This window comes from Mesoplodon mirus, assembly GCF_964341445.2.
Source record: "Mesoplodon mirus genome assembly, chromosome: 12".
Taxonomy (NCBI): Eukaryota; Metazoa; Chordata; class Mammalia; order Artiodactyla; family Ziphiidae; genus Mesoplodon; species Mesoplodon mirus.
This window is the reverse complement of record NC_138988.1, coordinates 63,294,959-63,310,392: the sequence shown is the minus strand read 5'-3', so window position 1 is coordinate 63,310,392 and position 15,434 is coordinate 63,294,959. Positions and strand designations below refer to the sequence as shown.

The window sequence follows — 15,434 nt, the reverse complement described above, 5'->3', positions numbered from 1 at the left end:
ACTTATTCAAGGTCACACAGCCAAGTGAATGAAAAAGGTAAATGTTGGTCTCCAAAGCTTAAGTTCTTTCCACGACACACGCTGACCCCTCCCACTGGACACCCAGGGCAGAGGACATCCCCACTCACCTTTCCACTTCAGGACGAAGAGCCTTCTCCCTCTCAAGCATGGCAATGATGAGCTTTCCCCACTCCTTTTCTATGTCATTGGGATGATAACCTTGAAGGAGTTTGATGCGTCCAAATTCTATCCAAATCTAGAGAAAACAACAACAAAAAAGTTAATGTGAAGCAAAGACGTAAAAAATTATGTTTCTTACATCAAGGTATATTACTAAAGATAATATTGGATACCTTATGATACCACTTGTATGTGGAATCTAAAATATGACACAAATGAACTTTACGGAATAGAAACAGACTCACAGACGTAGAGAACAGACTTGTGGTTGCCAAGGGGGAAGAGGGGTGAGGGAGGGATGGATTGGGAGTTTGGGGTTAGCAGACACAAACTATTATATATAGGATGGATAAACAACAAGGTCCTACTGTATAGCACAGGGAGCTATATTCATTATGCTATGATAAACCATAATGGAAAAGAATATGAAAAAGAATATACACATATGTATAACTGAATCATTTTGCTGTACAACAGAAATTAACACAACACTGTACATCAAGTATACTTCAATAAAATTCTTTTAAAATATTACATTTGACAATACAAAGGAAATTTCTGCTTACCTCTAATAATTTATACAGGCGTTTAATTTTTGATTTTTCTGTCTCCTTTGGTGGAATTTCTGTTTCTTTAAACTGTAAATACTGAGTATAAAGTGCCTAAAAAGAAAGGGAAAATAAATGAAGGGCCAAACTTCAAAGACCTGTTTTCATTATCACATAATGCCACCACTTCAAATGCTATTTACTCTGTCTAGTGCCCTCGGTGGCATTCCTAAACAGACACTCAAGGACGCTGCTGATTCCCAGCCAGTCGGTAACCAGGCTGTATGGGATCTGAGGAGGGTGTAATTATGGCTATGAGCCCTGATGCAACATAGGCTACCCAGCCATCTGGATAGTGAAAACCACAGCAGTATCTACTATGGCTCTACTGACAATCTCTCGTTATCCAAACAAGAAGATACATACTTTAAAAGATCCACTTCCAAAATGCTGTACTTTAGCTTTTAGTTTTTGGAAAAATCATCTGATGCAATTCCCATAAAAAGGGGTGGGGAGCATTCTCCTCTATTTCATGGTCTATCCTTGAAAACAGAATTCTCATCAGATAGATAGGACTAAAATTTCATTTCAATGTCCCATTGACCAAATTAAGCAGAACTTATAAGTAAACGAAGACAGATGCTATTGGTCGCTGCTATTATTATAAAAGTTTGAACCATATAATTAAATTACTATCTAATTTATAGATATTAACTTGGGAATCTCTTAAATATGTTTATTATATTTATTAACAAGGACCTTATAAAAATTATATTGATAAAGCATCTCCACATTTAATAAGTGTATGCTAATTATTTCATCCTAATTCGTGCTGCTTTAAAACAAGTCCCTGCAAACATTCAGGCAGACCCATTTCTTTGAAGGATTCCATTTAATGTTTTGCTGGCTAATAAAATTATTTGGTATTTCCCCACAATATACTTTTTTCCTGTATCACGTCCTATCCCAGGCACCAGTCAGTAATCTGTGTAGTCACTCGAACTTCTTTAATAATTTAAGAATCTGTATTAATCAGAAGCCAGCAAGAATTTACTCAAATGTCTGGACAAAAGGAATCCATCTGGAAATAAATGGAACTCGAAATCTGAAAATTGGTTTAAACTCAAAATGCACCATTTCAGGATGTCCATAGGTGAATAAGCACGGAATGCCCTCATGGACTACCCACTGTTCACAGCAGACATGCTGATAGAAGGGTGAGGAAAGCTTTCCTGCCAGGAGAGGTTCCAGCCACAGAGGCAGACATCACACAAACAGCTTCAGAGAGAACTTAAACAGCATCACATCGACACACACCAAGGAACTTTGTGCCAAGGACAAGTTCCCCATGGCAACGTGAATAAAAGCTATTCCACAGATGTTCCATATAGACGCATGGACACAATTACTAACTTTAACAGGGCCCACCCCGGGTTAGGACCGTTTTTTGCAATGCTAGTCTCATCCAGAAAGCAAAGTCTGCAATTCAAGGAATTAGACTTTGTTGTTCATACTCGCATTACCCAGTTCTTGAAATAAAGTACACTACTTTGCTATGACAAATCCTAATGTACAAAATGAGACAACTTATTTTCAATACGTTTCTATATCTGTACTATCTTTTAATATTTCTATAATGTCTCTGCTCAAAGAGATGGACCCAGGTTCTTAGGTAGTAGTAAATGTTCTACTAAACCAGGAACTCATTTACTCTGGGAGTCAGGTATGTATTTTTGAATTCGTGGTGAAAGACGGTATGTACCTCTTGCCGTACCACATGAGCCTCTGAGGCCGTTTTTTAACAGGATGTGACCACAGGCACAGGCCCTGCCACGGTCACATTGCACAAGCTCCCGCCCGCCTCGTGCCCCAGCCATCTGCTGGCTCCAGGCATCTCCCAGGCACCAAAAAGAATCTGGCAATGTCACTTCCAGAAACCTTCCCAAATTAAACCTTAAAACTCTCAACAATTCAAACCAAAGGGACTATACATTTCTTTAAGATGTTGTCACTATTATCTTTTAATTATTAATGTTCACTTCCATTTTCTCTGTACAATAGGAGACGAATAAATAAATAATTTGCCTGATGATTAGTACCTTGCCAAGGGCAATTTTTCTTCAATTTCTGAAATGATAGAACCATTTCAGCATTATTTAAAAGTTTAATAATAAACTCAATCCTACTTAACTTCTATAGGGACACAGACCTTGAGTTCTACGGGATTATTAGGAAATGTTCTCTCGGACATAGTGGTCACATGGTGTCTGATCCACTGGACGAGGTAGTTGACCATATTCTGGTATTCAATCCATTTGACTTCAACATCCTACAACGAGAAGATGGCAGAGAAGGTCTATATCTGCAGATTGTAACATTCACGTCTAACACAATCTGGCCAGAGGTCATTCTGTGGATTTGCGGGGCTTTAAGCCTGATGGAGAGGACCAGCTCAATGTTTTCTTCCTTTCCACCCAGCCCTAATCCTTTCCACTTAAACAGCCTTCAAAACACACTATCAACATCTGACCACTAAGACTAGCCTCAGGAGTGCCAGCTCTATCCAGGGATCCAGGCTGCTTGAAGCACTGTGTTACAAAGGCTTCAGAGGCTGCATTGAAACGTAGCAGAAAAAAAAGAACACTGTGATCAATCTGAGGTGTTTTCCAGGCACTCAAGAAAGGCACTCAAAAGGTTTAGCCTGCATAAGCCAGGTCAGTTGCCCTCTCTGCCAACCTTTCTAAGTCCACCTTATATCTGAAACTCAAAGAGCTACGCGATACATAGGACACCAGACAGGAGTGAAAACTAGAGGAAATGTACATGTGGGATGATTCAAGTACTGTTAGGCAAACATTTTTTAAAATGGAGGAGACTGGAAAATTGTAAACTGCTATATTCAATTAAGTATTTGATGACTGCTTATGATGTTCAAAGCATTGTGCTAAGCATTGTAATAAAAATATAATACTTCAAGACATGACCTCTTTTATCAAAGAGTTTCTGTCTAGATGAGGAGGCAAGAGAGAGTCATAATATAAACAGTTACGCAAAACGAAAAGCAGCATTTAAGAGGTGCTGAAATAACGGAAACGGGTAGTACATGTGAGGTGCTAAGGTAAGAATTAGGTGAGCATAAATGTGCCTCAAAATGATCACTGAAGGTTTCCTGGGAGAGGGAATCCCTGAGCAGTTGTACAATGACCAGTAATTGTTGGTGGCTGGCAGAAGGAGCAGAGAAAAGATGGGGGAGGGGGGTCAAGGGAGTCAGGACTCTGAAACAGAAATGCCCCGGACACCACAAACAGTTCATGTGGGGAATGATGTGGGTAAGCAGAACTGATAAAAGGCAGAATTGTGGACGTCAGAACATCTAGACTGGGTTGAACCTTACAAGCCACATGGAGCCACGGAAGTTTTTCTAGCTAATGTGGCAACAATGTGCAGAGTTCATGGGAAGAGAAAAACAATGGAGAAAGTAAAGCCAAAAGAAAGCTCTCATCCTTATTCTAGTGAAGGGATAAGAGTGAGGAACTGGGTACAGGCAGTGAGAAGACCAAGCAAGGAACAGCCACAATAACATTTTGGAGCAACACTCAACCCTGAGTCACTGGCAGACACTGAAGCAGAGGAGGAGCATGGGACCAAGTCACTTGGGCACCAGCCTTTGTGAGAAAGAACATGAGAAGGGAATGGAAACAAGCCTCAAGCAATAGCACACAGAGGCGAAATAAGAGACCTGAAAGGGGAGCTCCCAAACCTTCAAAGTGAGACAGAATAAAGGAGAAATCTGCAGGAGGAGTGGAGAAGTCAGGGTGAGGGGGGTCCCCCCAAATGCACGTCATGTATAGGGTGCCCTGTCCTCCAGAAACGCACAGCACTTGTCAGCAGGACCCGCACAAAACGCACCGCTGAAATGAACTGCACAGACTTTGGGAAGCAGTGGACTAAATAAAGAGCCCAAAGCTGCTTGTCAGAGACCGTGCCCTGCTACGAAGAAGCTCCGTTAATTTGGCAAAATCAAATCGCCCTCCTCCGGGCCTCACCTTTAAATGAGAAACCAAGGCAGAGCTACCTTATATCCTGGGATCACATAAGTTAAAAAACTTGAAAGTGATTTCAAAAGTGAGATATTCTCTGCATACCTTCTCTGCAGAGAAGGATACCAAATAGGGCAGCTGTAAAACAGCAGTAAGTTTAAAAAGAAAATCTCTAAATTAAGTGACCTATTAACTCAAATCCTTTCAAAAATATTTGATAATTAAAAACTGTAAACTCATATAACTTGACAGCAAAAAAAATAATCCAATCAAAAAGAGGGCAGAAGACCTAAATAGACATTTCTCCACAGAAGAAATACAAATGGCCAACAGGCACATGAAAATATGCTCAACTGCGCTAATTATTACAGAAATGCAAATCAAACCTACAACGAGGTACCACTTCACACTGGTCAGAATGGCCACCATTAAAAAGTCTACAAATAACAAATGCTGGAGAGGGTATGGAGAAAAGGGAACCCTCCTACACTGTTGGTGGGAATGTAAATTGTTGCAGCCACTATGGAGAACAGTACGGGGGTTCCTCAGAAAACTAAAACTATAATTACCATAAGATCCAGCAATCGAGCCTCATCTACCAGAGGGCAGACAGCAGAAGCAAGAAGAACTACAATCCTGCTGCCAGTGGAACGAAAACCGCATTCACAGAAAGACAGACAAAATGAAAAGGCAGAGGACTATGTACCAGATGAAGGAACAAGATAGACCCCCAGAAAAACAACTAAATGAAGTGGAGATAGGCAACCTTCCAGAAAAAGAATTCAGAATGATAGTGAAGATGATCCAGGACCTCGGAAAAAGAATGGAGGCATAGATCAAGAAGACACAAGAAATGTTTAACAAAGACCTAGAAGAATTAAAGAACAAACACCTAGAAGAATTAAAAAACAAACAAATAGAGATGAACAATACAATAACTGAAATGAAAAATACACTAGAAGGAAGCAATAGCAAATAACTGAGGCAGAAGAACGGATAAGTGACCCGGAAGACAGAATGGTGGAATTCACTGCCATGGAACAGAATAAAGAAAAGAGAATGAAAAGAAATGAAGACAACCTAAGGGACCTCTGGGACAGCATGAAACGCACCAACATTAGCATTATAGGGGTGCCAGAAGGAGAAGAGAGAGAGAGAAAGGACCAGAAAAAATATCTGAAGAGATTATAGCTGAAAACGTCCCTAACATGGGAAACAAAATGGCCATCCAAGTCCAGGAAGCGCAGAGAGTCCCAGGCAGGTTAAACCCAAGAAGAAACATGCCAAGATATGCAGTAATCAAACTGACAAAAATTAAAGACAAAGAAAGATTACTAAAAGCAACAAGGGGAAAATGACAACATACAAGGGAACTCCCATAAGGTTACAGCTGATTTCTCAGCAGAAACTCTACAAGCCAGAAGGGAGGGGCACGATATATTTAAAGTGATGAAAGGGAAGAACCTACAACCAAGATTACTCTACCCAGAAAGGATCTCATTCAGATTCGATGGAGAAATCAAAAGCTTTACAGACAAGCAAAAGTTAAGAGAATTCAGCACCACCAAACCAGGTCTACAACAAATGCAAAAGGAACTTCTCTAAGTGGGAAACACAAGAGAAGAAAAGGACCTACAAAAACAAACCCAAAACAATTAAGAAAACGGTAATAGGAACATAGATATCGATAATTACCTTAACTGTAAATGGATAAAATGCTTCAACCAAAAGACACAGGCTCACTCAATGGATACCAAAACAAGACCCAAATATATGCTGTCTACAAGAGACCCACTTCAGACCTAGGGACACATACAGACTGAAAGTGAGGGGATGGAAAAAGATATTCCATGCAAATGGAAATCAAAAGACAGCTGGAGTAGTAATACTCATATCAGATAAAATAAACTTTAAAATAAAGAATGTTAAAAGAGATAAGGAAGAACACTACATAATGATTAAGGGATCAATCCAAGAAGAAAATATAACAATTATAAATATATAAGCACCCCCAACATAGGAGCATCTCAATACATAAGGCAAATGCTAACAGCTATAAAAGAGGAAATCAACAGTAACACAATAGTGGGGGACTTTAACACATCACTTACACCAATGGACAGATCATCCAGACAGAAAATTAATAAGGAAACACAAGCTTTAAATGACACAATACACCAGACAGATTTAATTGATATTTATAAGACATTCCATCCAAAAACAGCAGATTACACCTTCTTCTCAAGGGCACACGGAACACTCTCCAAGACAGATCACATCTTGGGTCACAAATCAAGCCTCGGTAAATTTAAGAAAACTGAAATCATATCAAGCATCTTTTCCAACCACAACGCTATGAGATTAGAAATAAATTGCAGGGAAAATAACATAAAAAACACAAACACATGGAGGCTAAACAATATGTTACTAAATAACCAAGAGATCACTGAAGAAATCAAAGAGGAAATCAAAAAATACCTAGAGACAAATGACAATGAAAACATGACGATCCAAAACCTATAGGATGCAGCAAAAGCAGTTCTAAGAGGGAAGTTTATAGCAATACAATCCTACCTCAAGAAACAAGAAAAATCTCAAATAAACAATCTAACCTTACACCTAAAGGAACTAGAGAAAGAAGAACAAACAAAAGCTAAAGTTAGTAGAAGGAAAGAAATCATAAAGATCAGAGCAGAAATAAATGAAATAGAACAACAACAAAAAAAACAACAGCAAAGATCAGTAAAATGAAAAGCTGGTTCTCTGAGAAGATAAAACTGATAAACCTTTAGCCAGACTCAAGACGGAGAGGACCCAAATCAATAAAATTAGAAATGAAAAAGGAGAACTTACAACTGACACCGCAGAATTACAAAGCATCATAAGAGACTACTACAAGCAACTCTGTGCCAATAAAATGGACAACCTGGAAGAAATGGACAAATTCTTAGAAAGGTATAACTTTCCAAGACTGAACCAAGAAGAAACAGAAAATATTAACAGACCAATTACAAGTAATGAAATTGAAGCTGTGATTAAAAATCTTCCAACAAACAAAAAGTCCAGGACCAGATGGCTTCACAGGTGAATTCTATCAAACATTGAGAGAAGAGGTAACACCCATCCTTCTCAAACTCTTCCAAAAAATTGCAGAGGAGGGAACACTGCCAAACTCATTCTATGAGGCCACTGTCCCCCTGACCTCAAAAGCAGACAAAGATACTACAACAAAAGAAAATTACAGACCAATATCACTGATGAATATAGATGCAAAAATCCTCAACAAAATACTAGCCAACAGATTCCAACAACACATTAAAAACATAATACACCATGATCAAGTGGGATTTATCCCAGGGATGCAAGGGTTCTTCAATATATGCAAATCAATCAATGTGATACACCATAGTAACAAATCGAAGAATAAAACCCATATGATCATCTCAGTAGATGCAGACAAAGCTTTTGACAAAATTCAACACCTATTTATGATAAAAACTCTCCAGAAAGTGGGCACAGAGGGAATCTACCTCAACATAATAAAGGCCATATATGACAAACCTGCAGCAAACATCATTCTCAATGGTGAAAATTGAAAGCATTTCCTCTAAGATCAGGAACAAGACAAGGATGTCCACTCTCATCACTATTATTCAACATAGTTTTGGAAGTTCTAGCCACACAATCAGAGAAGAAAAATAAAAGGAATCCAAATTGGAAAAAAAGAAGTAAAACTGTCACTCTTTGCAGATGACATGACACTATACATAGATAATCCTAAAGATGCCACCAGCTAATCAATGCATTTGGTGAAGTGGCAGGATACAAAATTAATGCACAGAAATCTCTTGCATTCCTACACACTAACAACGAAAGATCAGAAAGAGAAATTAAGGAAACAATCCCATTCACCACTGCAACAAAAAGAATAAAATACCTAGGAATAAACCTACCTAAGGAGGTAAAAGACCTGTACTCAGAAAACTATAAGACACTGATGAAAGAAATCAAAGATGACACAAATAGTTGGAGAGATATATGATGTTCTTGGATTGGAAGAATCAATATTGTGAAAATGACCATACTACCCAAAGCAATCTACAGATTCAGTGCAATCCCTATCAAATTACCAATAGCATTTTTTACAGAACTAGAACAAAAAAATCTTAAAATTTGTATGGAGACACAAAAGACACCGAATAGCCAAAGCAATCTTGAGGGAAAAAAACGGAGCTGGAGGAATCAGACTCCCTGACTTCAGACTATACTACAAAGCTACAGTAATCAAGACAATATGGTATTGGCTCAAAAACAGAAATATAGATCAATGGAACAGGATAGAAAACCCAGAGATAAACCCACACACCTATGGTCACCTAATCTATGACAAAGGAGGCAAGGATATACAATGGAGAAAAGGCAGTCTCTTTAATAAGTGGTGCTGGGAAAACTGGACAGCTATATGTAAAAGACTGAAATTAGAACACTCCCTAATACCATACACAAAAGTAAACTTAAAGTGGATTAAAGACCTAGATGTAAAACCAGACACTATAAAACTCTCAGAGGAAAACATAGGAAGAATGCTCTTTGACATAAATCACAGCAAGATCTTTTTTGACCCATTTCCTAGAGTAATGGAAATGAAAACAAACAAACAAAGAAACAAACAAATGGGACCTAATGAAACTTAAAAGCTTTTGCACAGCAAAGGAAACTATAAAAAAAAAAAACAACCAAAAAAAAGAGGAATCCCATGCCTGGGCATATATCCAGACAAAACTCTAACTCAAAAAGATACATGCACCCCAATGTTCACAGAAGCACTATTTACAATAGCCAAGACATGGAAACAACTTAAATGTCCATTGACAGATGGATAAAGATGTGACACATATACATACAATGGAATATTACTCAGCTGTAAGAAAGAATGAAATAATGCCATTTGCAGCAATGTGGATGGACCTAGAGATTTTCATACTAAGTGAAGTAAGTCAGAAAGAGAAAGACAAATACCATATGATATCACTTATATGTGCTATCTAAAATGACACAAATGAACTTATCTATGAAACAGAAACAGAATCACAGACACAGACAGCAGACTTGTGGTTGCCAAGGGAGAGGGGGTTAGGGAAGGCGTGGAGTGGGAGGTTGAAGTTAGCAGAACTATATTCAATATCCTATGATAAACCATAATGGAAAATAACATTAAACAATGTGTGTGTGTGTGTGTGTGTATAACTGAATCACTTTGTTGTACAGCAGAAATTAACACAACATTGTAAATCGACTATATTTCAATTTTAAAAAGTCATATTAAAAAAACTGTAAAAAGCACTATCAGAGAATTCAGTCAATTCTGAGTCAGCAGCTTCAGAATGGAAAAATCAATACTCACATTTGCACCAATGCCTTCACCACCTTCAGGGACTTTGGGAAATGCGTCATAGAGAGATGATACATAAGTTATTACTGATTTTTCATCAGGTGAGGAGACATCAACATCTAAAAGCAGCAACATGAATTATTTCAAAATGCTGATCAATTACTTTGGATCAGACTTTCCAGCCCGTGGACATCTGGTCAAAATAATCACTCACCTTCAGGATCCAGAAGTCTTATAACACCGATTTTTTCTGCTACATAGAAAGCGTGCTCTAAATTTGCAAGGTTGCTTTGAACAGCAACAGTATTCATGTCTATCAGGTCCGGCCTAGGAAAAAATGCACCATATTAATGGTGTTTTTCACTTGCCAATTCAACATGAAATTTACATGTATGCCTATTGACATAACAACTCCTGCAAATATTATTATGAAGCTTGTGTTGAAATACAGAGTTTTTCATCCAGTCTTTAACACTGCTCATGTGAACTAAAAATGCCCCCTGTCTTATCAGTAAACAAAGGATGTTGCAGCCTTGAAGCCATCACATTACAGCCACCCCGACGTTGAGACCTAAGGGAACTCAGGAAGGAAACAGGATGCCCGCCATCAAACCATTAGACACTGCAGTCACCCCTGATGATGCACCCTGAGAAGACTCAGAATGAGAAAAGCAGGATACTGGCCCCAGACAGCTGAGGTGCATATCAAAGTAATGATTTCAGTAAGCCCAGACTCTTGCATCTTTCCATAGAAAAGCGCTAAATTCCTTAACTTGAGATGTCTGCTTCTCTTTAATTAACAGTAATCATTTGATGTTCCAACTCCCTGGTCTTTGTTGCTCCCCACTTGCTAGCTCCCCACTTGCCTCTTCAGAGCAGTCCCTCAGAGCTATCTGAGATGCTGTGTCCTGGGATTAAGTCCTCAGTTTTGTCCACCGAATAAAACATAACTCTCAACTTTTAGGTTGTACATTTTTCAGTCAACACTCGCTTCTCTCAGAAACTTTTGTGTGCCAAAAGCAAATGTAGGAAAATATAACAATTTTAATGTATAAACTTTCAGCAAAGTCTACAAATTCCTCAAGATCAGAATATATTGAGTTGGCCAAAAAGTTCCTTCACATTTTAAGTAAAAATAAAAGACACATTTTTCATTTTCAACAAGAACTTTATTGAATAACGTATTCACTGTTTTGTTCCACTACCTTCTGCCATTTTTCAGGCAACTTCATAATTCCATCTGCCCAAAACTTTTTATCTTTTTGAGCAAAGAACTGTTCCAGGTGCCTTTTACAGTCTTCCAGGGAAATGACATTTTTTCCATTAAGAGAATTTTGTAAAGACTGAAATAAATGGAAATCCAAAGATGCAATATCTGGTGAATATGGTGGATGAATCAGAACTTCCCAGCCAAGCTGTAACAGTTTTTGCCAGGTCATCAAAGAAACATGTGGTCTTGCGTTACCCTAATGGAAGATTATGCATTTTCTGTTGACTAATTCTGGACACTTTTCGTCAAGTGCTGCTTTCAGTTGGTCTAATTGGGATCAGCACTTGTTGGAATTAATCGTTTGGTTTGTCTGGAAGGAGCTCATAATAAAGGACTCCCTTCCAACCCCACCATATACACAACATCACCTTCTTTGCATGAAGACCAGCCTTTGGTGGGGTTGGTGGTGGTTCATTTCTCTTCCGTTCCATATCATTGTACAGTATCTGCCTTTCATCACCCATCACAATTTGTTTTAAAAATGGAACATTTTCATTTTGCTTAAGTACAGAATTGCACGTGGAAACACAGTCAAGAAAGTTTTTTTCACTTCACTTATGTGGAACCCAAACATCAAAGCTATTAACATAACCAAGCTGGTGCAAATAATTTTCAATGCTTGATTTGGATATTTTGAGTATGGCGGCTATCTCCCGCGTGGTATTAGGTTGATTGTTCTCAATTAATGTCTCGATTTGATCACTATCAACTTCAACTGGTCTACCCAACCATGGAGCATTGTCCAGTGAGAAATCTCCAGCACGAAACTTCACAAACCACTTTTGACACATTCAATCACGTCACAGCACCTTCTCCATACACTACACAAATCTCTTTTTGCGTTTCAGTTGCGTTTTTACCTTTCTTGAAATAATAAAGCATAATATGCCAAAAATGTTGCTTTTCTTCTTCCATCTTCAATATTAAAATGGCTACACAAAAATTCACCAATTTTGACAAGTTTCTTTGTTTTTAATGCACGCTGCTATGCTAGCTGTCACAATACAAGCTAACAAAATTGTTTCGAATGAAGTTTAAGACAACTAAGCACTACTGGAAGCGTCTTAATGGAAAAAAACAACAAACCTTTTGGCCTACTCAATATATGAATATGTGTCGCATTCAATCTATTTAAACCCCACTACCTCAAAAGCATCCATCTAATCCAACTAGCAACTTCTCAGGGTTTCTCCCCAAACACAAAGAGCTTATGCCCAGTGCACTGTCATTCTCAGGGCACCCCCCACGCAGGATGCCCTTTCCTGTCACTGACAAATTCCTCAATTCTTCTCATCCTGGGAGCAGAGATCAAGCCCTATCTCCTCTGTGGTGCCTTCACTCATCTTTCCAGCCCTCATTTTTTTCCCCTCTGTTCCCTGAACTCTTTATAGTCTTGGGCCTGTGCCAGTTAATTTGGCACCTGGAATAATCACATACTTCTTTGCCCTCTAAATTCACTGTTCAATGTGCAGGCACATCTTGTTTCTCCCGACTGGTCAACTCTATGACTGTAAGAACCATGTGGTTTTAATGAACCTTTGTATTTTATCCTTCTGCTGAGATAAAGAGTGGCATATACATTGTAGACACTCAATAAATATCTACCAATAAATTGGTAAGTAGGTTGGTTAGTAAATTGAATCATAAATCATATTTTAGTCTTTCGACTAAAATAAGCATTAGCTTATATCTTCACAAGCACACATTACACACATACACACCCCAGGTTTCACCTCTAATTTGTGAGACTTCCATGATGCTCTAAACCACAGGGATAACTGAGGCTGGCTCTATCTACATATAAGACAAGAAAAGACTTCCTGAATACTCCTTGAATACAAAGTGACAAAACACAGTAGCTGGAAACTTAACTCAAGGCCAGAAGCCAGTCTAGAAACTTTCCTCTCAAAACCAAAGCATTAAAAGAATGCAGAAACAAATGTGAAAACAGTAAAGTCTTCAAAAAGAGTGGCACCCACCTTTAAAATCTCTAAGAACCTGTTTCTCAACATCTAAGGAAAGGCTCTCTTTCCAACCTCCAAGGGCAATCTGCTTTTCTCAAAATAACCCTTTGAGGGTCTGCAGAAAGAGTGGGAGGGCTCAGAGGTAGCATGGGAGGATGAAATACAATTATTCTGAACACTATGAGAAGACTGTTTACATGAGGAAAATATATCATTTATCTTAGGGAGGGAAACAGCAATCTGTACTCTTATTTTTATCTGATGAGAAAGCAGACCTCCAAAGAAATCTAGTCACAGTTTTATAGCCCTTTGAAGTGTTCATAACCCTGATTTTTTTTTTTTTTTTTTGCAGCATTGGGTCTTCATTGCTGCACGTGGGCTTTCTCTAGTTGCGGCGAGCGGGGGCTACTCTTCATTGTGGTGCGTGGGCTGCTCACTGCAGTGGTTTCTCTTGTTGTGGAGCATGGGCTCTAGGCACATGGGCTTCAGTAGTTGTGGCACATGGGCTCAGTAGTTGCGGCTCGCGGGCTCTGCAGCACAGGCTCAGTAATTGTGGTGCATGGGCTTAGTTGCTCCGCAGCATGTGGGATCTTTCAGAACTAGGGATTGAACCTGTGTCCCCTGCATTGGCAGGCAGATTCTTAACCACTGCACCACCAGGGAAGTCGAGAAGTGTTCGTAACCTTGAAATGTAACTACCTACCTACCTATTTCCCAGGAATTATTTGGAAATTCTTTAATTCTTTTCACACTGCCACCAATATGATCACTGAAAAGGGAACCCACATTGATTATACGAACTATGAATCTACTGACAACAACAGAGGTAAATGACATACCTAAAAATAACATTTTTTATTCACACAGAACTATTTTGAAGAATCTTCCAACTTCAAGATTACTAAACAAGTGTGGATGATAGTCTAGACAAAAACAAACCTCTGAAGTTCAAAAAATTGTTTTGCATCCACAAAGTTCTGACATTTTAAAGAAATAAAAAACCAACGTTTCTGAGTTTGCCAAATCTCCGGACAAGAAAGGGCACGTTACCATGCAAAGCCTGCCATTAGCAAAGAAAGTAAACACTGAGTAATCCCCGAGAATGAATAAAGTCATTGAAGAATTTAGTTCTCCACTGAGAGAACAAAACATAAAACCTCCTTCAGAATGACATAGTTGTTTCAGCACAAAAGCAGCTGTGTAATGCATCAATCTGGGGTAAGTCATCTCTTTTTTCATGATATTTAACCCTTTAATGGCACAAAAGCTGCAATGGTTTTCCTCCACTGAAAGACTGCAGTAGACAAGCCTTAATGAAGGAAAATGTTTTTTTAAAACTACTGTGAAAAAGTAGCAGCCTCCAACTTGTCATAATTCTACCCTCCCCTGGTGTCCCTTTTCAGTCTCCCATCCTGCTTTTCCTCTGTTTGTCTGGAGCTTCCAGAAGTCACATGTGCTGTGACCTACCTTTCTTTCTCCTTCATCGCCTCACTGGGATCATATAACCCTTGAAAACTTCAACTATTTTCCACCTACAGAAGATTTTTATTTTCATTCTAAAGGTTCCATTTTACTGTAACATCTCCCTTTCAGGGCACTTTTACAGGAAATTTTATTCCCATCTGAGGTTTGACTAAGCAAAGGCTGTGAGCAATGAAGTTCCTGTATTAGTTTAGATAGTTGAGTGTTAACTAGTGTAATTTCCCTGTTCACTGAAGACCACTGAAAATTGTATAATGTAATCCTCTGCCACTAAAATAATATATACTAGTCCTTTTATGGAAAAAAAGCCATTGTGACTCTTACTTGTATTATTATTCTATGATACTGTAATCTTTTCTAAATGACTCAATCATCATGGATAGCAGTTTTTAAAACATATTTATATCCCACCTTTTTCCCATTAAATGAGTAAAAACAGATTACAAATTAATAAAAACAAGAGATGGTCACATACATTTTAAGTTAGAAATATAAAACCAAGATAAGGCCATAAGATGAAGTTGAAAGAAAGGCCAAAAATTGCAAGCCACTTCTATG

At 38.5% G+C, this 15,434-nt stretch overlaps 1 protein-coding gene across 17 annotated transcripts in view; it reads right to left on the bottom strand.

Moving 5' to 3' along the window:
• DST (dystonin) overlaps nucleotides 1-15,434 on the bottom strand; it is a 488,128-nt gene that overhangs the window by 180,648 nt on the left and 292,046 nt on the right. For all 17 annotated transcript variants that reach the window (XM_082637986.1, XM_082637996.1, XM_082637982.1 and 14 more), the window contains 5 exons: nucleotides 10,375-10,487; nucleotides 10,173-10,279; nucleotides 2,938-3,057; nucleotides 747-842; nucleotides 129-256 (listed from right to left, as the gene is read on the bottom strand). In XM_082637986.1, coding sequence (XP_082494112.1) covers nucleotides 129-256; nucleotides 747-842; nucleotides 2,938-3,057; nucleotides 10,173-10,279; nucleotides 10,375-10,487 — 564 coding nt within the window. The remainder of the gene's footprint in view (nucleotides 1-128; nucleotides 257-746; nucleotides 843-2,937; nucleotides 3,058-10,172; nucleotides 10,280-10,374; nucleotides 10,488-15,434) is intronic.